Source organism: Streptopelia decaocto (assembly GCF_964273445.1).
Source record: "Streptopelia decaocto genome assembly, chromosome: 7".
NCBI lineage: Eukaryota > Metazoa > Chordata > Aves > Columbiformes > Columbidae > Streptopelia > Streptopelia decaocto.
Window position 1 is genome coordinate 34,179,596 of NC_138661.1, and position 26,986 is coordinate 34,206,581.

General features: G+C 35.2%; 1 protein-coding gene across 10 annotated transcripts in view; it reads left to right on the forward strand.

Annotated features, from left to right (window-relative positions):
• Positions 1-26,986, forward strand: part of RYR3 (ryanodine receptor 3) — a 242,759-nt gene that overhangs the window by 108,091 nt on the left and 107,682 nt on the right. For all 10 annotated transcript variants that reach the window (XM_082058587.1, XM_082058594.1, XM_082058592.1 and 7 more), the window contains 17 exons: positions 317-420; positions 869-952; positions 2,677-2,836; positions 3,277-3,424; positions 4,817-5,022; positions 5,835-6,009; positions 7,639-7,847; positions 8,250-8,434; positions 9,165-9,201; positions 9,630-9,790; positions 10,432-10,597; positions 13,391-13,477; positions 13,868-14,094; positions 16,557-17,358; positions 17,874-18,074; positions 18,665-18,767; positions 22,694-22,831. In XM_082058587.1, coding sequence (XP_081914713.1) covers positions 317-420; positions 869-952; positions 2,677-2,836; positions 3,277-3,424; positions 4,817-5,022; positions 5,835-6,009; positions 7,639-7,847; positions 8,250-8,434; positions 9,165-9,201; positions 9,630-9,790; positions 10,432-10,597; positions 13,391-13,477; positions 13,868-14,094; positions 16,557-17,358; positions 17,874-18,074; positions 18,665-18,767; positions 22,694-22,831 — 3,193 coding nt within the window. The remainder of the gene's footprint in view (positions 1-316; positions 421-868; positions 953-2,676; positions 2,837-3,276; positions 3,425-4,816; positions 5,023-5,834; positions 6,010-7,638; positions 7,848-8,249; positions 8,435-9,164; positions 9,202-9,629; positions 9,791-10,431; positions 10,598-13,390; positions 13,478-13,867; positions 14,095-16,556; positions 17,359-17,873; positions 18,075-18,664; positions 18,768-22,693; positions 22,832-26,986) is intronic.

The window sequence follows — 26,986 nt, forward strand, 5'->3', positions numbered from 1 at the left end:
GTTGCTCAGGCATTCAGCAGAAATGTTCACTGAGTTTACAGGCTTGCTTTATTGTGTATCGTGTATTTATGCAGAACACATGAAACAGCTATATTTTTTCTGATTTTATTGGTTATAGGGGAGTACTTAATGTGTGCATTATAAATGAAACATGGGAAAGTTCATTTATATAATGATGGGTAGCTGTCATTAAGCAAAGATAAATGGTATTTTTTACAATGTCTTCATTATTATAAAGAATTAACTGTGTTTTTTACTCTGATTCTGGCTTGAGTCTGGTCTTTGGAAAGTACTCTTTTCTATTGCTTTGTTACAGATACGGGATGATAACAAAAGGCATCATCCTTGCCTTGTGGAATTCTCAAAATTACCTGAGACAGAGAAGAATTATAATCTACAAATGTCAACCGAAACCCTCAAGTGAGCTTTAAAATCAAAAGAAAATAAAGTTTGTTTTCTTTTTATTCAAACACTTTGTATTGTTGTAAGATATATAAACATTAGAATATCTCATTTAAAATGTGTTCTGCTATCTTTGCTAGAAATTTCAGGAACACACTTGGAGCGATTTAGAAAAATTTTATCTCTACAGAGATACAAAGAAGAAAGCAACACCAAATCCTCTTGGTTGTAATAAAGTGACATAAATTTCAAGCCACAGATTTGTAACTTTTTAGACTTCAAAGGTTTGATTTATTATTTTGGATAAGTTAAAATATTTGGAGTTTGAAATTCCATTATTTTGAATGACTTCTCTGTTTTTTAAATATCATTCATTCTGCGTATTTGTACTAAAACTCAAATAAATTTATAAAATGGGTGAGTACTATAATGTGTTTCACTACGGCCATTTTTTTTACATTGACAGAACCCTCTTGGCCCTTGGTTGTCACATTGTTCATGCTCATCCAGCAGCTGAGGAAGATCTTAAAAAAGTCAAACTTCCTAAAAAGTATGTATCTTATGATAACTACTATATATAATTTGTAACTACAGGGTATTAATTAAATAAAAATATTGTAAGGCTGTTTAAAAAATACTTCATATGAACCCCATACCCGACACGGACACAGAGCACATGGTTGGTCCATTACCTTGCCTGTGATGATGATTGACTGTGAATACTGCTGCATTACATCACCTTGTGGAGTGATTCACAGCGATACAGTCACATACTTGAACCATATGCAACTATATCTGTGTTACGTGATCTTAGAATAGATACTGCAATGTTAAAAACAATATTTCACTGCTTTTCTACCACATAGCAAAGAACAGTGTATATGTATATACATATATGATGGTAATTTGATCTACTTGAAAGAGGGGGGTAGCATTTTCTCGTAACTCCTATTTCAATTTGCATCTCTCCTTCCCTGTTCTCCAAGAGACATTATTAATGCATTTCTTTAGAGAAGAGAAAATAATAGAAAATTACTGTTCTTTTAATGTTGCACATTTCTAGGAAATGTACATATGTAGAATATTGTATAAAATATGATTGGATTTTTGCTTTAATTTTTATTTGGTAGGAAAGCTATGGCAGTTGGAGCTAAAATAGCTGAATTCAGCCATCTTTAAGTCATCTGTAGTAATCTCCTCAAAGGTGATAAAGATTAATCAAGGACTGCATCTATGTTTTAGCCTGGTCTATGGGGATTCTGTAGTCCTCCTGGGACATAGTAAATCTCTATCTTGCAACAAACCCTGAAGACAGAAATAGTTATTTGAATACTTGCCATTTTACATCAGGTTATCAACCCACAACATGTTCTTTTTCCTGAAATAGCTAGCTTTATCCATGAGAAGCAAAATTATTTTTTTGAGATAGTGGTAAAATAATAGTTTCATGATATGGGAAATGGTAATCTTGATCCAGTTGATGGCATTAAATTAAAAAAAAAAAAAAAAAAAGGAAAAAAGAACCTTTCTCAAGGTTCATACTGCAGACAGCCTATCATAATACTGTTTTGATACTATTGTCTTCAATAACAGAACAAATATATATTGTTATCTGACTTTTGTTAAAATATTTACTGTCTGCATGGATCATCCTAACAAATGGAAATGATGCGATTTGGGCAAGAGGAGAGTCTGCATGTGTCTATAACAGCAGAGTGGTCTTCATACTATGTGGAAGGGTTGGAGCGGGTAATACTGCTAAAACATTATTAAACTTATCATTCAATGAAAAAGTGGGAAGAACAATAGTTACAATATGTTTTCTTCTTTTGGAAAAATGGTAATGCACTCTTTACAAACTAGTATAGAAAAAATTCCATGCTTAATAATGCATAAAAGTAATTTCATAAGAAGTCATCATGCAGATCTTTAAAATAGAAATTACTTTAAAAGTTTAAATGAGAACTATAAAATAATATAAAGAGTACTCATTTAATAACTTTTTTTTTCTTAGCAACTATTTAGGGATGCATGTATGGATCTCTGTCATATTTAATTAGATAGGGTGCAAGTAGATGGAAAGTGACTCTGCTAGAATACTAATTTATATCCTATTCAATGACCAAATGCAACACAGGTTTTTTGCAAAGAAATGGGAGAGTAGGAGATGGAAAAGCATTAGTAAGTGAAGCCCACCCTATCAATGCCTAATAGAAAACTTTAAACACCATCAGTGGATCAACGAGGTATCTTGACTCTTTTCCTTTGTTACAGTTACATGATGTCAAATGGATATAAACCTGCCCCACTTGATCTTTCTGAAGTGAAATTGTTACCTTCTCAAGAATTTCTAGTTGACAAACTAGCAGAAAATGCACACAATGTCTGGGCAAAAGACAGAATTAAGCAAGGATGGACCTATGGCATTCAACAAGTAAGGACTCCTTTAGATGCCTTTGGAATAAGTAAAGAATATGAGATTTTGTTTTCTAGAACATAGTTGGGAGTATTAAATAAGAGGCTAGATACTGAATGTTGTGTAATGTCTGGAAATTTAGAGAGGGTGGGGAGCAGAGGAAGAATACTAGGCCATGCAAGTCTGAGTAGATGGTCAGACCTGCACGACTGCAGCTGAAGGATGTATAAGAATGCATTTCCATATGTATGAGAATATATATCCATTTTTCATTCAGTCCTTAGATTTTTAATACTATTAACAAGTGGGCTTGCATTGATAGGACTGATCTTCATCACTGTTGTTTCTTTCCTGTAATCTTAGCATTTACTTCAGAATACACTCTGTCTCATTACATAAAATCTTTGTGATATTTAAACACAGTTTTTTTTCTTGTTCTTTTTTATAACCCCTTTTAGGATCTTAAGAACAAACGGAATCCTCGGCTAGTGCCATATGCATTATTAGATGAACGTACTAAAAAATCTAACAGAGATAGCCTCCGTGAAGCTGTTAGAACATTTGCAGGCTATGGTTATAGTGTCGAGCCACCTGACCAAGAGATAGGTATGTATTTTCAGGAAGAATCATGGCCTTTTTTTCCCTTAGTGCTGGGGGGAAAAACAAACAAAAAACAACAACAACAAAACCCAAACCAACCAACCAAAAAAAACCCACAAAAAACAAACAAAAAAACCCCCACACTGAAATAGGGCAAACATAAGATTTGAATTAATAGTAGTGCATTTTTGCCGTTGACTTTAATGAAGGTGCAAATATACTTTGTAAATGACTTGTATATTACTTAGATATATATTTTAAAATATTTGTTGTATTTAATGGTATGATAATTCTAATTTCCATGATTTTTAGATTGGAGAAAATCTGCAGTATTAGTAGACATACTGCTTTTCATTTGGAAATGATGAAAGAAATAAAATAGTATGAGATTAATTTAAAATAATTTTTTTACATGGTATACAGATTAGGCTTGACTACTTCAAGTCAAAGTGCACCAAATTCAATAATTTTTAATTGAAATCAGGAGCAGAAATTTGTTTAGAAGATTTTCTTCTTATTTATTATACTATTGTAATTTTTTTACAAAATTCTGAACTGGAACAAAACTTATTTGATATTTTTAAAAATTTTTCTAAATGTATTGACTTGTTTAGGAAACTATTTTGTTGTATCATAATACTGCATTATTGCATTGTATTGCATTGTATGTAATCACAGAATCACAGAATGTTAGGGATTGGAATGGACCTCAAAAGATCATCTAGTTCAATCCCCCTGCCAGAGCACGAACACCTAGATCAGGTTACACAGAAATGTGTCCAGGTGGGTTTTGAATGTCTCCAGAAAAGGAGACTCCACAACCTCCCTGGGCAGCCTGTTCCAGTGCTCTGTCACCTTCACTGAGAAGAAGTTTCTTCTCATATTTAAGTGGAACCTCTTGTGTTTCAGTTGGTACCCATTGCCCCCTGTCCTATCATTGGTTGTCACCAAGAAGAGCCTGGCTTCATCCTCCTGACACTCACCCTTTACGTATTTATAAACATTAATAAGGTCACCCTCATTAATGAGTAATGATCTTATATTTTAATTAAGGAGTAATAATCTCATATTTTCGAGGTTTCCTCAGTTTTGCGTTGGGGGTTCTGCATTGAGTGCTACTTTGAAACATTCTGATTCTAAATAGTGGATAATCACTCATCCTGTATAGAATTAGTGTGTGCTAGCCTCTATGATGATTACTGATCCTCTTTTTTAACATTTACTATTAAGTTTCTTCAACATGCAATGGTTGATAATGGCTCTTTTCAGAGACAGAAAATACTGGGGGAGATGAAAAGCTGTGATGTTTGTAGTTTCATCTAATGATAAAAGGTGGGGGTTCTTATCTCTGTTTGTTTTTTGTTTTTTGTTTTTTTTTTTTGTTTGTTTGTTTTACAGCTGACCAAACAGTGGAAAAAGTCAGCATCGACAAGATACGATTTTTCAGAGTAGAACAGTCTTACGCGGTGAAGTCTGGAAAGTGGTACTTTGAATTTGAAGCTGTGACAGGTGGAGATATGCGTGTTGGCTGGGCCAGGCCAGGCTGTCGACCTGACGTAGAGTTGGGAGCTGATGACCAAGCATTTGTATTTGAAGGAAGCAAAGTCAGTACATCTTTATCTTTTCTGACCTATGAACAAGCTAGGCAGACAACTGCTGTATGGCTTTCCTCTGCATACTACTCAACTATTGGAATATTTTTGATTCATACAAGGATATTTCTGAGCTTCCTTTCATGCTGGCTAGTATCTGCATTTTGGTTCTGGTCATTGTAATTATGCTAATAATGGTGTGTTGGTTTATATCTACCTTCCTAGGATATACCCAAATGGGTAAAGAAGTCTGTCATAAGCATAAACAAAATGCAGCATTCACTTCCTTTTTTTTATATAAGTGGTGTTTTACAAAAATAAAACAAAGTTTTTTAAATGACTGGAAGAGAGAACCACAGTTCTATTTTCCCTTTTCTGTCTTCTCTACTTTCTGAACATTCTTCCCAAACTTGACCCCTAAAGGACTGGAATGATGATAATGCAACTGCATGTGACAGGTGGAATCCAGTGAACTGTGCTTATCATCTAACTTCTAAATTGCTTTTTGCATATTCCTGAAGTTAGGGTGCCTTAGTTTCTGAATGTGAAATAACTAAGATAGTAACTAAATTAAGGACCTAAAAGCCATGATCAATACTGTTTGCAAATTAGTTTGAGATCCTGGAAGGTGAAATATTTGTTTGTTTTATTTTTTTGCGGGGGGGGGGGGGGAGGTGTGGTGTGGTATGTTTTTTTTTTGTTTTGGTTTTGGTTTTTTTGTGGGTTTTTTGGTGGGTTGTTGTTGTTTTGTTTGTTTTTAATTTTAGCGTGGTGTTTACTTACTTGTGGGGTGTTTTGTCTGTTTTGTTGTTGCTGTTGTTTAGGGCCAGCGTTGGCATCAAGGCAGTGGATTCTTTGGACGAAGCTGGCAACCAGGAGACGTGGTTGGTTGTATGATAAACTTAGATGACAAATCAATTATCTTTACTCTGAATGGAGAGTTGCTTATAACCAGTAAAGGTTCAGAACTTGCGTTCGCTGACTTTGGAATAGAAAGTGGTAATTTTCTTTTTATAGTTACATCGTTATAAGAAGACAAAACAAAAACCAGGAAAACTAGTCAGTCATAATGGCTTAGTGAGCAGAGAAATTGTATTTCGCTGATGTGAGCCTTCAGACTGTGCTACACATTAACGTCATAAAAATTTATTTTAGAAGTGCTTATATAGCACAAATTGATTTTCTTTTTTTTTTCTTTAACCACAAGTAGACATGAATGAGATTTCAGCAATCAGAATGGGTAAATTTTATTTGAGCCTTGCTAGGCTTACTCAGAGGACTGAGCTTCCGCATTAAGAAGTGGCAATAAAAAGCACCGTGAAAAATTCCCAAAAGCTGAAACTATAGTCTCTGATTATCTCGCTGGAGCATACACATATTATGTTTTTTTCTGAAGGACAAAATGAGTACAATGTGGTGAGAGGCTGCACCAAAAAAAAACAGATCTTTCCAACATAAATTGAGTCTGATTTGTATTTTTGTTCACCGTCCTATTCATAGCTTATCTGTATTTCTCCTTTTCCGTAGCTATTTTTCCTCTTGTGTTTTTTCGCTTTTGCTTTTTTGAACAGTAGTATCTACCTGACTGTATTGAAGGAGACAGTGAATTTTCAAACTATTTTGTTTTATTTTTTAGTTGACATTTTATTTGGAAGTGTATCTCCTCCAACTGGTAGTAGCTTCATGCCTGTTAGTAACTGCCAGAAGACTTCGCAATTGCTTCCTTTCCCTCTTTGATCTTATAATTGATACAGTTTTTCTAATGGTAGAGAATGGGGGACTGCCCTAAGAAAGCTTTTCTGAAGGCTTAATGTTGAAACATAGGAGAGAAAATTTCTCTATTAGATGTTGAACTTTTTCCTGAAGTTGCTTCAAGTTCTGTTTCTTGAGAGATCGAGAAATAATTCAACAGCCTTTCATCCCTGTCTGTTGGATGCTACAAATATACTGAGATAAAAAAATTAGGTCATAAAAATGCCGGTATTAAAGAAGTGTGTATTTGTCCATCATGAATGATGGAGGGATGAAGGCTGACAACAAATTTATAGCTACTTATGACAAAGTAAATTTTAAACAGATTTTCCGAGATACCTGAGCTTCATCTCAGTCCATTTGAAACTTCAATGCCTTGAGAGAGCATACTTAACATTTATTAATAACTTTTATCTAGCCAAGTTTATCTTCTAGTGCCCAACTCATTGTAGAAAGGCATGTTTATTAATCAAAAAATGATGAAGGGTAACTGATTCTTCTAGTAAATGAATAACTGACTTGACCAAATCTTCTTTTTTCAAATATGGTTCCTCACAAATCTACCTGTTAACTTGACATTTTTGTGTTTGTTTTCTGTGCAAATCTACTACTACTTATTAATGACAGTTGTTAAACTGGTCTAATAAATGGGATAGTGTGCATTATGTCCATTCATTGACTAAGTCCTCAGGGTTTTGGTAGCAATTAGAGACATTAGTATTTAATGTGGCTTTAAATCCTTGCTACTGTCATCATTTCATGTGCATTAGTTGTAGGAGCTAAAGTTTAATTTGTATTAGTTGGATCCAAAATAGGATGCCTGTGTTCTCCAAATTAATTACTGTTGATTTTGTTGTTGTTGTATGATTTTCTTAGGTTTTGTTCCAATTTGTGCACTGGGTCTATCTCAGATTGGTCGTATGAACCTCGGAATGGATGCCAGTACATTCAAGTATTATACAATGTGTGGCCTTCAAGAAGGTTTTGAGCCTTTTGCTGTCAACATGAACCGAGATGTTGCTATGTGGTTTAGTAAACGCCTACCAACATTTGTCAATGTGCCAAAAAGTCATCCTCACATTGAGGTAACATTACATGTTAGGGAGACACCTGTTAATGAACTGTTTGTTTAGCGAGCTGAGACTTTCTGCTCTTACTGATACTTACTGTCATCAGATAGTTTGTCATCTAAATCTATGAAGTCACTCTTAGATAATTCCACGTGATCTTGTCTATCTCCAACTTCAGATATGGTAGTATTACCATTCATATGGATATACCTATCTGTGCTATTATATATCTTACTAATTGATGTTGTTGTGGCTAAATTCCCTGTCAGAGAAGAAAGTTGCATAGTTTTGAAATTAATTCATTTTGAAAAATTTAATTAGACTCTTTCTGTTATGTAACCCTCAAGTTGCTTAATGAAAGTTTTCAGCATTTTTCTTGGAATAATATTATTTTCAAATTACTTCTATTACTTTCAGATATGTAGAATTGATGGAACCATTGAGAGTCCACCTCGATTAAAAGTTACTCACAAAACATTTGGCACACAGAACAGCAATTCCGACATGATATATTGTCGTTTGAGTATGCCCATTGAGTTCCGCTCATCTTTCAACTTCAGCATGGGTGTGGAAAACGCCTCATCTGATGTTTTCCAAAAACGGTTAGGCTTGGTTTAGTTATCCTATTTCGTGCTCTCAATGTGAATGTAATATGTTCTATTATTCTTTATCGTACACTCAAGATTTCATACTTGTTTTTCCACTAAGCACACACTAACATAGGATGCATATTACTGATTTTTTTTTTATTTTGATGGTTTTAATAAGTTTATAAAACAATTTTGCTGCTGAATGCTCTATCCAGACCAGAGAGAATAATTTTTGAAGACGTGCATTACAAGGTTTCTAGTTATTCATTGCTAAGCAGCTGCCATCCTTTCAAAATCATTGGGATTTGCAAAACTTCTCAGCCAGGCTGGAAAATGAGCTGAGAATCTTCTGCCCATTGGATTAACGCTCATCTGTGTTATTGTTTAATAACTCATTGTTATTGAAAAGCTGCCTAATCTATGCAAAGAAAAAAAGACTGTGGGAAAGATTTTTAAAGAGACTGGGTACTACTGAGTTCGGTACCTTCCAGCATTGTCTTAATCTTTAGTTAACTGCTGTAAATCTCTCTCTTCTCTCCTCTCTGCCTTAACTGCAATCAGTTATTTTGAGTGTATACTTGCATCCTGTACAGTCTTGGTGCACATAAATTATTTATGCATACTCGGTACCCAGAAAACATGGGTTAGCTTGTAATTATACCTAGTTTAATGATGAGTGCTTTTTTTACTACTTTTTTTTTTTTATGTTTTCAACTAATTTACTGATTTTCCTTCACTTTAGAAAGCACAGCCAAGAAATTGGTGCTCTTTCTACTACAGTAAGTAAATATGTTGAGATGCTTAATTCTTCTTAACTTTTTGAAGTAGAATTAGTCATGGCAGCATATTCATTAGAAACTGATCTGCTGAAAGAAAAAAAAAGGCTTTAAATCATTTACTATGATATAACATTGTGTATAAATAATAATGCCTAGGGCTGTATGACTTGAGGCATAAACCTTGCTGTCTTAAACTAGTTATCTGTTTGGGGTTTCTTGTGGTTTTTTTGGTGAGTTTTTTTGTTTGGTTGGTTGGTTTTGTTTTGTTTCATTTTTAATTTATGAGTATTTAAAATAACTTCTTAAAAGAATGTGAATTACTGTTATTAAAATTTGAGATATAGGAGGCTTTTTTAATCACTATATGAGTGTTCCTTGATAAAATAATTTAGATTTCTATTACTAATATGTTCTTTTCCTCTTTTCAGTATTTTTATTCACTACGGATATTTGCTGGCCAAGACCCATCCTCTGTCTGGGTTGGCTGGGTAACACCAGACTATCATTTTTACAGTGAGAATTTTGACCTAAATAAAAATTGTACAGTGACAGTTACTTTAGGTGACGAGAGAGGCAGGGTTCATGAAAGGTATGGATTTATTTATTACTTATTAGAGTCTTATTTTAGTACTGTTGTTCAAAAGTGAATTATTCACAAGCTTTATGATATTTCAAATGTTAATTTAAACTAATAAGAAAACAAATTATGATGTAGGAGTATTCTGTACTCATTTATAAACAAATGTGTGTCCTGGTTTCAACTGGGGTAGAGGGGGAGAAATGAACAGGGAGCTTTGTGGTGCTTAGTTGTCAGCTGGGGTTAAACCATGACAATGTGTTTTGCATAGACTTGTTAAAGTGAGTTTATTTATCATTAATGTTCTGCTTGAAGAAATGTTTTGTGATGCTTCTTTCTTTTAACAACCACATTTGCTCACTGTGGATGAACCTGTTATTTTTTACGTATTTTACATAAGCACGCTGAAGCATGTGAAATTTTTATAATCGTATAAAAGGAAAAAAAAATAATATGCACTTAGTCTGATCCCTTACCCATGATGCTTACATTATTGAAAACCAGGGGGTTTGTTAACGAGAAAACAAAACTAATAGCAGCACAAAGACCTTTAGGGTTCTCTGACTGTTACTCCATTGAAAAGCATATCTTCATTGAATAGTTGGTTGAGTATGACCTATGATTTTTTTTCTTTTTTCTTGCTGTTCTTTCAGTGTGAAGCGCAGCAATTGCTATATGGTTTGGGGAGGAGATGTAATTGCTAATTCCCAGAGATCAGGTCGCAGTAATGTTGATTTAGAAATTGGATGCTTTGTTGACCTGGCTACTGGAATGTTGTCATTCACAGCCAATGGAAAAGAGCTTGGCGCTTGTTATCAGGTATTATCAGATTTTCAGGAAGCTGTCTAGTACGCTGGTCATTTTGATGCTATTATAAAATTGTTTTTTCTTGTTCAGAAATCTAATGGGACACTATTTGTTTGACAAAAACTTGTTTCCTATATTATTCTGTTTCATCCCTTTTTTCTCTCTTTTCTAAGATTACATTTTCGCAGCTTCTTACAGTTGTTACAAATGTTGATGAAGGACTATTGGTAGACATGGTCAGAAAAGTATCTTTTTATCTCTCAATTCTTGCGGTTCAGAATCTGGATTTATAATGTTAATTATTCTTTAAAATCTCTTTTATTATTTAAATCTCATACTATATAGGATAAATAATAATTTAAATTAATGTAAGATCAGATTTAGACTTTAGGGATGGTAATTTTTTTGTATGGATTGAGAAAATAAGTTTAGTTTGTGTCTTCTGCAGATAGCTATGATTCGTAAATCTTCTGATTTGATAAGTTTCAAAACCAAAAATGCAAATAAACATTACTGTGCAAAGCCAAAATAAATGGGCTGGTCACCAAATGCTATTAATGCTCTCAAAACTTGGGGTCATTGGGCAAATGGATCAGTAGTTGACAGAAGTTCTCAAGACCAAATTGATGAGATCTGCTTTTAATAAGATGAGTTGTCCATAATAAAGCAGTCACTGTGGAAGACATTTTTCCAGTGTTAGGAGCAATGCATCACTTTCTTCTTTGTCAACACAAAACCAACAAATCTGTAATACAGATAAAACTTAAATGTTATTACACTGAATTTAATGGAACTTTGTATGCTGACTCCATTGAAAATGAATGCAGCAGGGTCAGACACCGCCTGTAGATGGGATGGGAGATGATCTAGCAGATCTAGAAGATCTAGATTTTGGTATATTTTTCTAAGAGTGGTCAGAGACTTCCATGCCGTGCTGGGAGGATATTAAATAGCAGCATCCTGGGAAAAGAAAACAGGAGATGGAAGTGCTTAAGCCCAATGCTTAAGGAGAAGAAATTAATTTTGCTACAGTTCTTGATTTACCTATTGAATGCCATGGTGATATTCAGAAAAAAAAACAAAAAACAAAAAACAAAGCAAACCACCACTGTCTATAATAGAAAAATTAAAGAAAGATAGTGTATAAATATATACTTGACATGTGTCATTAATTGTCAGGCTAATGTTAAGGTATACATAGCAGAAAGGAAATCTTAAATATTGGTTTACAAGTTGTTTTATTTTATTCTGAGTTAGCAATGGTTTTCTGACCTTTAAACAAGATTAGAAGTTACAAATTCAATTTTTATTACTGTGAAAAATCTGTCTATGCTCAGAGGCTGACGGTTATATTGTCTCAGTCAGTTACTTTCAGACTTCAATGAAATAAAATACACATTTTATTGGCAGTGTATTTCAGTCCAGGATACCTTTTGTTTCTGGATTTGAGTTTGTGTTTTCTTTTTCCCTATCAAAAAGATTAGACTGTACATACCTGGCCTTACATTATTTTGTCTATCCCAATATTCATAGTTCTGAAAAACTTCTTTTCTGCATACAGATTTTTCAGTATTTGGTATTATTTTACATTTTATTTAAGTTATATTTTGTTTTGGAGCTGTTTTCTCATCTAAAAGACTTATTTTTTGTGTGTGTGTTTTGCAATTTTTAATAGTTTTTCTCAAAGTTAGCAGTTGGACTCCTTCACAAAATAAGTATTACAATTGTACTTAGTATGCATAATGTATATAAACAGTACACAAAATACACAATGATGTGATTAAAATATTTAATTGAACTCCTGAAACCTTGAATTGATTGTATAGAATTACCTTCTCTCAGCCACCCTGGCACACTGAAACATTTTAAATATCACATTCTATAAGTGTATTTTTACTTCTTTCTTTATTTTTTTTTTTTATGGCAGTAGGATGGAGTAATCTTGTAGACAGTTCTTCAGAATAAACTGGTAATAATACTCTGGTGTGTACTTTGAGTCCAACTATAATAGGAAAATCAGGATAATGTAGCTGTCAAAAAAAAAACTAAACCAAATCAGACACTTTAAAACTGCAGCAGTGTGATTCAGTGTCATTCACTGTGGTTTTGTAAGACTGGAGACAAATGCTAAGTCTAGAAATAAAGAGAGCTTTGAGATTAAAAAAACAAACAAACAAACAAAAAAACTTTTGACATGTGGATCGCAAATTCACTAATCTTAATAGGAAATGAAGATTTGTACTGTCTTGATCAAACGATACACTCTCATCCACTTCTTATCCCCCTGTGGTTCCCTCTCTCTTAGAAAGCTGCTTTTGCGCTTTTTTGGTAGTGAATTATTTTGTTCAGCATAAAATGTGAAAAAACTCTAAAAGATGTGTGATGGTCTAAAAAGCTGCATTCTACCCTTAGTCTGTGCTGGGGCTGTTTTTCCTAGAGCAAGAGACAAACTATGCAGCTGTAAAGGGGCTAGATTTTTAAAAATCTGTTTTAGAATGAGTTGTTAGATTTGGATATGTTTGAGAAGAATCAATATGTAGTGTTACTGAAGTTCTTATTACAGGTGTTGAGAACACATAAGGAAACAGATACCCCTGCTTGCAAGTTAGGTGGGCCTATAAAGACAACTCAGCAAATGCTTTACTGTATTGGAGATACAGATAGACACTAATGAACTCTGTAGTACAGAGTCTGCAGTTATTTGATAATGAAGTGTAAGCTCTATAGTGTTTATTTTATGTCATATTCTGGGAGGAGATTCTTGTTGTTTTTTTAAAAAATATTTTAATCTAATTTCTCTTCTAGGTTGAACCAAACACAAAGCTTTTTCCAGCAACTTTTGTACAGCCTACGAGCACTAATTTGATTCAGTTTGAACTTGGTAAATTAAAGGTACAAAGTATTTTCTATAATCTGTTTTAATTTAAATTTTAAATCTGTTTATTTCCATGGAAATTCCTGCTCAGTTGGATTTCTTTAGGGAGACAGAACCAATGGTGTGACCTTTGGACTTCTACATTTACTTCTGTAAATGTAATTATTATATGAAGTTAATTGTTCAACAAATGTAAACTGCATTTGTCAAAATAAACTAAAATTATCTGGGGAGAATACCCTTAAGGTTGGTTTGTTTGTTTTGTTTTTTAATGGATTTGTTTATTGCAATAACTTACATATTTCTATGTGTTCTTTGCTATCAATAAATTATATTCCCTTTCAGTATTATACGTTTATTCGTAATTAGATGTTAAAAAATAATTTTAATACACTGTTTTGTTTCAGAATACCATGCCTTTGTCAGCAGCAATCTTTAAAAGTGAAGAAAGAAACCCTGTTCCTCAGTGTCCCCCTCGCCTTGATGTGCAAACAATTACACCTGTTTTATGGAGTAGGATGCCAAACAGCTTTCTAAAAGTAGAAACTGAGCGTGTCAGTGAACGTCATGGCTGGGTCGTGCAGTGTTTGGAACCTCTGCAGATGATGGCACTGCATATTCCAGAAGAAAACAGGTACATTTGGGAGGAACTACAGTGCCTTGATGTGGACAATATGTATTGAAAACTGATATCTGGGTATTGGTTAAACCTGCCTTAGAGAATATTTACAATTTCTGATCTTACCTGCTGTATTTGTGAAATTTAGGTAGATACAAGAGGCTGGATGATTTTGATGCCATGGGGTGACATTTGCACATGTAAGAGAAAACTTGACTATTTGACTTTATATAAATTATAATACAATATCTCTTAAATCTCTAGGTCTTTAAACACAGAGATTTTCTTAGCTTGAAAAAGATTTAAAGAACATGCAACTATTATTTTGCTGGTTTTTTTTTTTTTTTTGGTAATAAAAACATGTAATCTGTTCCTGTATCATTTGCTCTGAATATACATGAAATAAGTTTTCATGTTCTTAATTACAAGATCCTGACTTAGATTTTCACTAGTTTTTATCTTGGGAGTGAGTTTAATAAAAATCTATCCAAATATCAAATATTGCAACCAGTGACAAATCAAACTATAAGCAAAAGAGCAGCAGAAAGATAATTTAACTGCTGTAGTTTTTTCAGTTATTTTGCAAATTCTTTTAATAATCTTTGCCAAGTCTTGGGAAATGGGAGAGGTGCCTGAGGACTGGAGGAAAGCAAATGTCACTCTAGTCTTCAAAAAGGGCAAGAAGGAGGACCTGGGTAACTGTAGACCAGTCAGCCTCACCTCCATCCCTGGGAAAGTGATGGAACAACTTACCCTTGGTGCCATCTCAAGGCATATCAAGGGTAAGAGGGTCATTAGGGGCAGTCAGTATCGCTTAAACAAGGGGAAGTCACGCTTGACCAACCTCATCGCCTTTTATGAAGACATAACGAGGTGGATAGATGATGGCAGAGCAGTGGATGTGGTCTACCTTGACTTCAGTAAAGCATTTGACACAGTCTCCCACAGCATCCTTGCTGCTAAACTGAGGAAGTGTGGACGATCAGGTAGTGAGGAGGACTGTGAACTGACTGAAGGAAAGAAGCAAGAGAGTCATGGTCAATGGGACAGAGTCCAGTTGGAGGCCTGTATCTAGTGAAGTGCCTCAAGGGTCAGTACTGGGGCCAGTATTATTCAATATACTCATCAATGATTTGGATGAGGGACTAGAGTGCACTATCAGCAAGTTTGCTGATGACACCAAGCTGGGAGGAGTGGCTGACACGCCAGAAGGCTGTGCTGCCATCCAGCGAGACCTGCACAGGCTGGAGAGAAGTATAACAAGGGAAAGTGTAGTCTTGCGTCTGGGCAGGAACAACCCCAGGTTCCAATATAAGTTGGGGAATGACCTATTAGAGAGCAGTTTAGGGGAAAGGGACCTGGGTGTCCTGGTGGACAGCAGGATGACCATGAGCCAGCACTGGGCCCTTGTGGCCAAGAAGGCCAATGGCATCCTGGGGTGTATTAGAAAGTTAGTAGGTCAAGAGAGGTTCTCCTTCCCCTCTACTCTGCACTGGTGAGACTACACCTGGAATATTGTGTCCAGTTCTGGACCCTTCAGTTCCAGAAGGACAGGGAACTGCTGGAGAGAGTCCAGTGCAGAGCAACAAAGATGATTAAGGGAGTGGAGCATCTCCCTTATGAGGAAAGGCTGCTGGAGCTGGATCTCTTTAGTTTGGAGAAGAGGAGACTGAGGGGTGACCTCATTAATGTTTATAAATATGTAAAGGGTGAGTGTCATGAGGATGGAGCCAGGCTCTTCTCGGTAACAACAAATGGTAAGACAAGGGGTAATGAGTGCCAACTGGAACACAAGAGGTTCCGCTTAAATTTGAGAAGAAACTTCTTCTCAGTGAGGGTGAGAGAACACTGGAACAGACTGCCCAGGGGGTTGTGGAGTCTCCTTCTCTGGAGACATTCAAAACCCTCTGGGACACATTCCTGTGTAAACTCATCTAAGTGTTCCTGCTCCGGCAGGGGGATTGGACTAAATGATCTTTTGAGGTCCCTTCCAATCCCTAACATTCTGCAATTCTGTGAATAATTCAATAACCAATTTTATTTATCATTAATTAAACTGAATTCAATAAAAGAGTAAAAAATACTGTGTATTGTGGAAAAAATGAAATAGTAATCTTCAATAAACTATAAAGGCACTGTTAAGTGACAGTATTACCACAGAGTTTAAGTATTTCAAATACATTTCTTTTAAAAACAAGCTCTAATTTACCCTGGATTCCAAAGAAGATTCTCTGTCTTACGTTTTTCCTTTCTTGCCCCGCCCCCCCCCCCCCCCCCCCCCCATTTGGAGTAGTAATTGTAAATAATCTCATCAAATTACCACCTTTCCAGTGGTTTAGTGATGCACACGTTAAGATTAGTCAGTATCCAGGTTGATGGTTTAAAGTGGAACTGACCAAAGAGACTATAGAACTTTTCTTTTACAAAATCACTAGTCATGAAATTGACTTGCGTTCTGTTTCTTTATTTCCTAACAGATGCGTTGATATTTTGGAACTATGTGAACAAGAAGATTTGATGATGTTTCACTATCACACTTTAAAGCTCTATTGCTCAGTTAGTGCTCTAGGTAACACTAGAGTTGCTTATGCACTTTGTAGCCATGTGGACGTATCTCAACTTTTTTACACAATAGATAACCAATATTTACCTGGTCTCCTACGTTCTGGATTCTACGACTTGCTCATTAGTATTCATTTAGAGTATGCCAAGAAAGCCAAGCTCATGATGAATAATGAATTTATCATTCCAGTTACAGATGAAACTCGAACTATTAAGTTATATCCTGATGAAACGAAGAAACATGGTTTACCTGGAGTAGGGCTTAGCACTTGTCTGAAACCAGACTTTAATTTTTCGACTCCATGCTTTATTTTGGCCAGTGAAGAACGTCAGACATCCAGCCCAGAGATACCCCTTGATATACTGAAATCCAAGGCCATAAGTATGCTGACAGAGGCAGTACAGTGTAGCGGTGCTCATATACGAGACCCTGTAGGAGGACAGGTTGCATTCCAGTTTGTTCCTGTTCTTAAACTGATAGCAACATTGCTCATAATGGGGGTTTTTGATGATGATGATGTGAAGCAGGTATTACTCCTCATTGATCCCAATGTGTTTGGAGATCACAAGGAAGAAACAGAAGAGAGGATGGAAAAGGAAGAAGTTACACAAGTTGAAGAAAAAGCTGTAGAAGCTGGGGAGAAAGCAATAAAAGAAACGAAAGCTCCTGCAAAGGGATTATTGCAGACAAGATTACCAGAATCTGTTAAGCTTCAGGTGACTATTTAATATAAATATATTACATATGTTCCACTATTGATGAAAGGTAGTGCTTGTCTGTTCCCTATAGTTTGTAAGATTTGAAATCCTGAAGATCTTTATTCCACTTTGCCTTACAACATCACATTAATAACCAAATTTGATGATGATGCAATTCTTTCTACATGTATCTACACTCAAAATAGATATGCAAGTACTTATTTCATAGGTGTGTTTTAAACGAGAGAGAGTTGTACCAGATGATCTTTAAAGGACCTTTCCCACCCAACCTATTATATAAATCTATGATTTCTACATGTTTTGAGTGCATGGAGTGAAACACTGCAAATACAATATAGTGTTATCAATCAGATAATAAAACTGTAAATTTGTCACCTTTACAGTATTAGAAGAAAAATAGGGGAAAAAAGTCTATTTTTTACAGTCTGTTGCAGTGTATAGTATCCACTACAGTTCTTCCCCAATTAGAGTTTGTTAAACTGTTGAACTTAATTATGTTCTTTCTATCCTAGATGTGTCATTTACTCAATTATTTCTGTGACTGTGAGCTACAACATAGAGTGGAAGCAATTGTATCATTTGCAGACCGTTATGTATCAAAACTGCAATATAATCAGAAGTACAGGTACAATGAACTCATGCAAGCCTTGAACATGTCTGCTGCTTTGACTGCCAAGAAGACAAAAGAATTTCGGTCTCCTCCTCAAGAACAGGTAATATTAAACGAATGTTTGAATCTAAAAATAAAAGAAATTCTGTGTGATAATAGCATTCTGAGTTCTAAACTGCTATTTGAACTACTAGAGAAACAAAATTGAATTTGAAATAAAAATTTATTAAGATACCACAAAATACTGAATGTCAGAATGCTTATACTTGTGCTCCAGAATTCAAACTCTAAAACAAAATTAAGAGTTCTCAACAGTATAGAAAAATTGAATATTACTGCCTAATGCTGAGGACCTGAGATTCATCCAGTTCTGCAAGATTATGATAATTTGATAATTTCATGTGCTAAAAGTTAACGGGAAGTTAGTGTTGTGCTGACATCTGTATGTTGGAAATAGTCTTTTCTAACTCCAGGAAATAGCTTTATTAGTAAGTGTAGCTGTATTTTGATGTTAATCATAATTAAAGCTTGCAAAGTACTATGGCTTTAGTTTGTTCTTTAAGTTGTATTAGAAAACTGTGTTTTGTGTTAATGTGATTAGAAATTTGATTATAAACAGATAAAGAATGGCTGTACATTAGAGTATGTCTTAGTTTACCTCAGTGTTGTAACTGTGTTTTAACTCCCTTAAAGATTAATATGTTGCTGAATTTTCAACTGGGAGAGGATTGTCCCTGTCCAGAGGAAATTCGGGATGAGTTATATGAATTTCATGATGATCTTTTAATTCACTGTGGTGAGTGGCAAGGTTTTGTTATGGTTTGTGTTTGTTTGACACTTTACATGAAAAAAAGAACAGATCAGTTTAAAAAAATTCCAGCCCGAAGTTTCTTTGTTAAATGTCTTACTGTCTACATGGTGACTTTCCTGAGAGACTTTCATGCATGTTACAAAAATATTGGAAACCCTGCATGGTTTTAAGTTCCATTGGTATGTACCTATTAAATATTATTGGTATTGTTCTGTTTATATATCAGTTTTAGACTTATTTAGAAAAAATAAAAACAATCCAAAAAGAACTTTGAATTACCTTAAAAGATTTGTATAAACCTGTGTATGTGTACAACCAGATAAAAGGTACTGAAACATTATTGCTGTGAAGTTAAGTGTTAGAAAAATCTAATTGAAAACAGTAGGTAAGGGATGCTGCTGCTGCTGCTTTAGCTTAGTTTTCTGGTGTACACATAACTGTGGTGGTCAATCATTATAAAATGCTATCGCACTGCAGATTATAGCTTTACTTGCCCCAGTCATTTAATTTTAATGTCCTTGGGGTGTAGTTCAAGGGTGAGCTACAATGGATAGCCTGTGCAATTTATTTGGGTTAAGGAATCACATTTTATATGTGATGCCAAGAATCTTTTGTTAGTCTACTGAGATATCAGTTTAATTAAGACAATCTTGGAATTATCAGTCCATTTACAAAGTTACTAACATTTATGGTCTGAGTCATCCAGTTATTACTTCTCATTCCTAATAACTACACAGTTAAAAGTGATACACAAGCTTTTTCATATCTACCTACTTGATAAATATCTTGGTAGTCACTCTTCCAGTGCATTTCTTGGTCCTATGGTTGATGGCACCCATCTTGTTCAAGAAGGGGACAGGGTCATTACTGTGAATTGACAACATCTCAAGTTCTTCCCCAGGAAGAGCACTGTAATCTTAATAGTTTCTTCCTCCTCCTTCTGTTTGCTTGAGGTCACTTTTAAATGTTTACTAATACAGCTGCTAGTTCTTTCTTCACTGGTTATCTATAAAACCAGTTTCACCCAGTTCATGGAATTGCATTAGTTTAGTGACCTGTAATTAACAGTTTGTAATTTCTGTTTGTAGCCATGGTGCCTCCTACACCATTCTGTGCTTGTATTGTTACAGCTTCTGCTGTCACCTTGTGCTGCTATTTCTCAGTACCCTATTGGGATCTCCAGCAACCATCAAGTTGCAATTTCATAATAAACCAGATTTATCATTTTTCAACAACCTCAACCTTAGCCTCAGCCAAAGTTGAGTAAGTCAGTGGGTACCTAGGTTGTGTTTCATCAGCTTATTTTGGAGGAAATTGTGTAAGACAGTATAAGAAGTCCTTAAAATCAAGGGTTGTATCTGTAAGGTTAGCTACATTATAGGTGGAAATTTAGTTGGTTTAAGGTAATTTGTTTTTTGACATTCCTGTGTTATTCCTCCTTGCTTCTAAATGCTTACCAAATCTCTTTCTTTCACTCCAGCATTTTTCTTCCAAGCTTTAAAGTTAATAAATATCCTCATAAACACTTCCCTTTCTCTCCATTGACTACGTTGTTGAGTCACTTAGCACTTGATCTAAGCTCTGGTTTTCAAAGATAATGCCTGTTTGGCGTCAGAGATTTCTCTGAGACACCAGGATGAAGATTATGGAAGACCCCCAACTTCACTGGAAGTGTCTTAGCTTTGCAATATATTTATTTTACCTCATAGTCTTGTTGCTGATATTGAATTAGCTTAGCTCCTGATCACTCTTCATCTTTTCATAAAGTGAAACTGTACTGTGTGGAGTTTTTTGTTGGTGGTGTTTTGTTTTGTTTTGTTTTTTTCCTTTTTAGGGGCGTACTTTTATTATTGTTTAATACATTATAAATGTGTGTATTGAATGAGAGAGAATTGAAGATAGAGAAGTGCAGAAAGCACAGTCTCATTATTAAAATAGTTTAATGATCCTCTGGATTATAAATAAAACTGTATTCATTACTTTGTACAGATTTATCATAGGTGGTCGCTGTGGATAAATGCTCCTCATTATCTGTGTCCTGACTTTGTCCTGAAAATCAGTACTAAGCAATCACAGCTGCAGATAAAATGAATAGTTGTGCTCAGAATATTTAATCAGCCTTTTAATACTAAGTGTGCTTTGCAGTCTAAGTGGAAAAATATGTATGCAATCAAGTAATTAAAGGCTGCTTCATAATGAATGTACGCAAATAGTCTGAATTAAAGTTACTCACACAGTCTTAATCTCAGCATGTCCTAACTGTGAATGGTTAATTTTGACTGCAAAATAATAGTCCTCTATCATAATTTTTGCATGTAATTTCTTGGTTGTAAACAAACTAAGCAAGTGTACAACAGACTTGATTGTATAATATCGAATTGACACTTATCTGGGTTGAAACCATCTGTTCTAGTGCGCAGACCTCTGGCCACCTGAATTAAGTGATTAACCAGTAGCAATATGGGATGGTCAGCTTCTGAATGGACTGAAATGCTAAAAGAATGCAGAATGAACAATGAATGATATGAGGCACTAGATAAGACCCTGCCTGGAACAGTAACAGATCCCACCTCCTTCAGTCCAACACTGTCTTTACTCATCGTGCCAGGGCATTTCTTCTTGAACTCAAGAGTTCTTCTCCAATTGTCTCCTCTTGCTTTGAGAGTCTGGGGTTTTTTCTTTTTTTTCCTTTTTTTTTTTTTTTTTGAATGCCAGATAGCTTTTTGCTTTCCTTAGCATACTTGTGTGCTTTCTCTTTCTTCTTCTTCTTGGCTACAATTTCCTGCTCCTATGTTTTTGAGACTGACTGTAGCCTTCCTTCATTCTTAGCTTTTTGTTTTGCCCAGCCAGTCTCAGTTTTTCCATTCCTAAGATTCCATATGTAGTCTCCAATTTCAGTTTCTAGGTCTCTCATTCTTTCCCACCGCCTCTGAATTTTTTTCTTCCTAGTCTCCTAGTCACTTAGTCACTCCTAGTCATAACTTTAACTCCTTCCCCTTGGTAGGTGCCAGCAGCAAAGCCTGCTCGGTTCTACTTTTCTCTCTCTTTTTTTTTTTTTTTTTTTTTTTTTGGTCTTTTTTAATACCTGCTTTAGCCTCTTCAGTTTATTCTTTTCCTTCTGCTCCAGCTCATATCTTAGTATTCTGTCTGGAAATCTTTTCCTTTTCTCATTTTCACTTCAAGCAGCAGCCAAAGAGCAAAAGCTTATTTTTCAGCTCAGCACGATTAGCTGTGGTCTGAAGGAAACCTGCTTAGATGTTCTGTGCTTCTGCACATAACACATGTGGTATCTGATCATCACTAAGAGCTGTGAAAGATTTGAAAATGCTTTGAATGGTTGTGAAGCAATGTGGTGAACTGTATTAAACTACTGTGTAAAATGACATCCTTTCTGATCGGAAACATTTTCATGAAAACCATGCATCACTGGTTTAATCTCTGAACATCTGCCGCCTTATTGTTTTAAATTCATTTAACAGGTTTGTTTATGACTGCTAAATATCTTGACTGAAAAATTGTAATATATTGGGACACACAACCACACTTTTCTTTCTTTAGCTTATGTTCTGCAATATGAAACAAATGATCACATATTTAATCAAATATGACTCTGAGTCAAAATTAATTGCCATAGTAGAATCTTCAAAAAATGTCACCTCTTTGATCATAATACCAAAAAAATAGTACTATAAATCTAGATATAAGAAGTATGTATACTGAAATAAGCATAATTCAAGGGGTGCTACTGTAGCTAATATGTTAAAGCTGCTGGCCTTACTACATTTATTTTCCTATGTGAAATCTGCTGGTTAAAAAATCTATGTGGATATTTTGCTATCATTTAAATATTGAAAAAGAGTTAATCTTCAAAAATTAAGTCTTGTTTCTAACCAGTTTTATTATCTGCTAAGGTATTCCACTAGAAGAAGAGGAAGAGGAAGAGGAAGATTCCTCCTTGACTGGCAAACTCCGTTCGTTAATGTACAAAATCAAAGGTCCACCGAAAGCAGAAAAAGTAGAGCCTAAGGAGGAAGAAGAGAAATCTCCTAGTAAGTTTTCTGTCTACATAAATATTTGCGTAATGCAAGAGTTCAGGGTGTACAATGTCTATGAGAGTGTATTGTCCACTAAAACTTTATAGCAAAGTGAAGGACACAGTCCATTTAAGTTTCTTCTGCCTCCTAGAACAGTTGTCCTGCATACTGAACATCTTAGATGCATTCTTAAACAAGAAGTTAAAATGGGTAGAAGATTTTGGATCCAAGTAATTAACTCTAGGGTTGAAAATGTGCATATTCTTTTCAAAGAAATTTAAACATTTATCTATGGCACAACTATCTAGACAAAGGCATTCCAAAATTGCAGAGTTTCCATTTATATGTGGTTTTTTTAGATGTAAAAACTTTCTTTACAGCATAACTCCATTTTATTTTTCTTTGCTCTCTGAGAAGATGTATGCATCTCAGTACCAGGATATATATGTAACAAAATGGTTCTTTGTTCTTTGTATAAAAAGGGGTGGCTTTCACTTTTTTCACTTGATGATGGTGAATATAAACATTCATTAAAAACTCATATCTTGTGCTGGTTTATCTCAATCATCACAGGCACACACACATATATATCTCCATACCATATCCTTTCTGACCATAACCCTATGAATTAAAAAAAAAAAAATCAATCTATTTGACTAATTAAAAAGAAGGAACACCTTTATATTCACAAGTACAAATTTTGTATTAATGTATGCTTGAATTAACAGAATTTTCCAGAATTTTATTCTACTCTCTGCTTCTCTAGATATTTAACATGTGTCTCTAAAATCAGAGAGCAGAGAAGAATACTGTCTAGATATCATCAATTTGCCTGAAAACTTTTCTCTATAGTTTATAAATCTCATTGTCCTTTACAGTGAGCTTTCATGTTGCTTAAATATATGGGACAAGAACAGACACAATTTAACAGAAAGTTTTTTCAGTGTTCCTTTCTGCAGCAGAATGTTACAGAGGAGGGGGACTTGGATATCCCTGTGTGTTTTCTGAGTAACATTAAGCTATTAACATTTCTTAAAAATAGAAATATTTAACTCAAAACACTTGAAAAGTCTGTATATATGTTTTGAAACTAATGAGATGAGAGAATTTATTCCACAGACTTGGGAACAACATACATGAGAGAATGTATATTACACCTCTGAAAACAGTCCTTCCACCTAGCAAAGCTGAAGAAGCACAACAGAGAATGGAGAGTAACTATTGAAACAATATATTCATTTTTTTAAAGTTAATTAGTTTAATCATGTGGAAGAGTAAGCCAATAGATAGTCTTTATTCCTGTGTTTTCAGATCTTTAATGCCCTGTGGCAGTGATTCACGGAACCTCAGAATGGCTGAGGATGGAAGGGACCTCTGGAGGTCATGTGGTCCAATGCCCCTGCTCAAGCAAGTCCACCTGGAACAGGTTGCCCAGGACTGTATCCAGATGGCTTTTGATTATTAATAACTCCAAGACTAGAGACTCCACAATGTCCTTGGTCAACCTTTGCCAGTGCTCAGTCCTCCTCCAAGTATGAGTCTTTCCTGTTGTTCAGACAGACCCACCTGTGTTTCAGTTTGTGCCCATTATCTCTTGTCCTGTCACTGGCCTCTGAAAAGAGCCTGTTTCTCTTTGCTTTACACCAGGGGTGTCAAACCCATTTTCACTGGGGGCCACATCAGCCTCACAGTTGCCTTCAATGGGCCAAATGTAATTTTAGGCTGCTTTACACCCTCTCTTCAGGTATTTATATACGTCAAGGAGATTGCGTCTGAGCCTTCTGTAGGCCAGACAGTCCAAGATCTCTCTTGGCTGATGCTGGGCAGATAGGTTGATGAGCTTTCTTCTTGAAAAGGCCTGATGCTACATGTTACAAGGCACTGTGGATGTTGTTTGGACTTGATTCATATGATGTATATATCACTTGATAACTTATATATCCATTTTGTATGTTGCACTAAGAGAAAGCTGTGCAAAGCTTGACAGATGTTAATCAATGAAAGACTTTACTCTTTAATTAAAGTTAATTCTTGTAAGAAACAAAAATGTAGTTAAGTCAATGTTATTCTACTCACAGAGGGAATGATGCATAGACTTAGTGCTGTAATTAATCCTTTTTGGAATACAAAAAGATGGAAAGTTTGTCTTTTCTGTAGAAGCGTAAGTTAAAACAGCGTTTGTTGTTATTTGTACACAAATGCTGTGTGCTTGCCGTATTTCATATGTCTTATTACTTGAAAATGCCTAATGGCATAAAGTAATCAGAAAAGGAGACTACAAATTTCTTACAGCAAGTTTTCTTCATATTCATACAATACATTCAGAAGCATTATCCAGCAAGTATTCGAACACTTACAGGGTGTTATATTTTTTGTAATTACCTTTATGCAGAGGAAATAAAATAAATTTTTTTTGTGTGTCCTTTGAGACTTTGTTCCTTAGAGTGCTACTTACACCAAAACCACAGACCGTTAACTTACTAGTTGTTACTTACAATAGACTTCCCACCAGCTGGTAGCTCCATTATCTTGTTGCGTGTTTTTTAAATTTTGATTACAGAAAACTTGGTTGCAGTACAGTACATTTATGATTTATTAGCAGTCAAAAAGAGTATCAGACTGTTGCTAATTATTACTGAGATCATAGTGAAGTCATCACATATTCTTTTTCTAATCTATTCTCATCTTTTGACTGAGTTGCAAGGAGACCTGTTCGCTCAAGTGCAAGAAAGACAGCAGCTTCTCTGTTTCAGTACAGGGCAAAAGAGGGTAATAAAGGATTAGAAGGGAGGAAACAACAGATCATTGTCACTGAACATCTGATTAGAAAAAGAGACTCTAAGCAGACTCTGCTACACCTAAACTAAGATGCACAGAAGGCGTAACAGCAGCCTACGAAGAACAGTACTCTTATTTCCTGAGGGTTTTAACTCTAATGCCTCTTAAAGGCTCATAAATAAAAGGTTTGTCAAACTTTACTAGTGTTTCTGGCTTTCCTCTTTGCAGGAGTTCAGCTAGAAGTCCCAAAAATGAGCTGCTGTGCTTAAATATGGGCAAGGATGTGAAAGTGGCTGGGAGCGGCAACTTGCGAAGTGTCTAGTTTTAGACAGTAGAAACTGGAGTGCAAAGTTCTGTGTCTTTAAGAAATATTGAGATTAGAAATCAATCCTGGGAATGAATCTTATGCACTCAGAGCTAGAAGTGCTAAGTAGACTCTACAGTTTTGGAATAATATAATGGGTAAGAGTGGCTGTAATGATTCAGATCCATCCAATGCAATACCTGGTTTCAAACAGCGACCACAATGGTTATCTAGGGACAAGTAAGAACAAAACAGTCAGATATGATACTTGCAACTTTAATGTTGTCCCAATCTCCAGTTATCTGCAGCTTAGGAGCTTTCCTGAGTCTAAAGAGGTTTACGTTTCTATATCCTCATTGTATCTTTCTGACAGATTTTGTGTAGTCACCACTTGAGCAAATGTAAACTTTTAGCATGCTTGATAAGGGAGTTCTCCCTCTTAGAGATATTCAAAAGCCATCCAGACACAGTCCCAGACAACAGGCTCTAGGTGGCCCTGCTTAAGTAGGAGGATTCGACCAGATGGACTCCAGAGGTGCTTTCCAACCTCAACTATTTTGTGATTCTGTGATTTCCATGGATCTATCTGCCAGATCCTATCTCTGTTCACATTTTATTGTTCTATTTATAAATTAGGACTATATTTTCCTATCTCATTTTATTTGCCGTGACTTTATTTTTGTGAATTTCATCACCATTTTTTGCCCAGTTTCGTCCTTTTAAATTCTGCATCTTTTTTCAGTTTCTCTTGTATTTGCTATCCTTCATAACTTTGTATCATCAAACTTATTTGCGTCTGTTTATCCCCTCCTCAGGTCTTTTAGGGAAGGAAGGTGCTTAACATCACAGAATACAGCACGGATACCTGCAGAACTTCACTGCTGTTTCTCCCTCTTTGTGATCGCTACCATTTAGTTCTACCCTCCATTTCTTATTTTTTGACCAAAAATTCATCCATGCAAGGACGTAATTGATTTCTCCAAAGCTATTTGCCATATTGCCTAAAAGTAATTACATATAGCAATATGCCACTTAAAAGCCTATCAGGATCAAAAAATTAAAACCTTCGAAGGTACTAAAACTCAAGA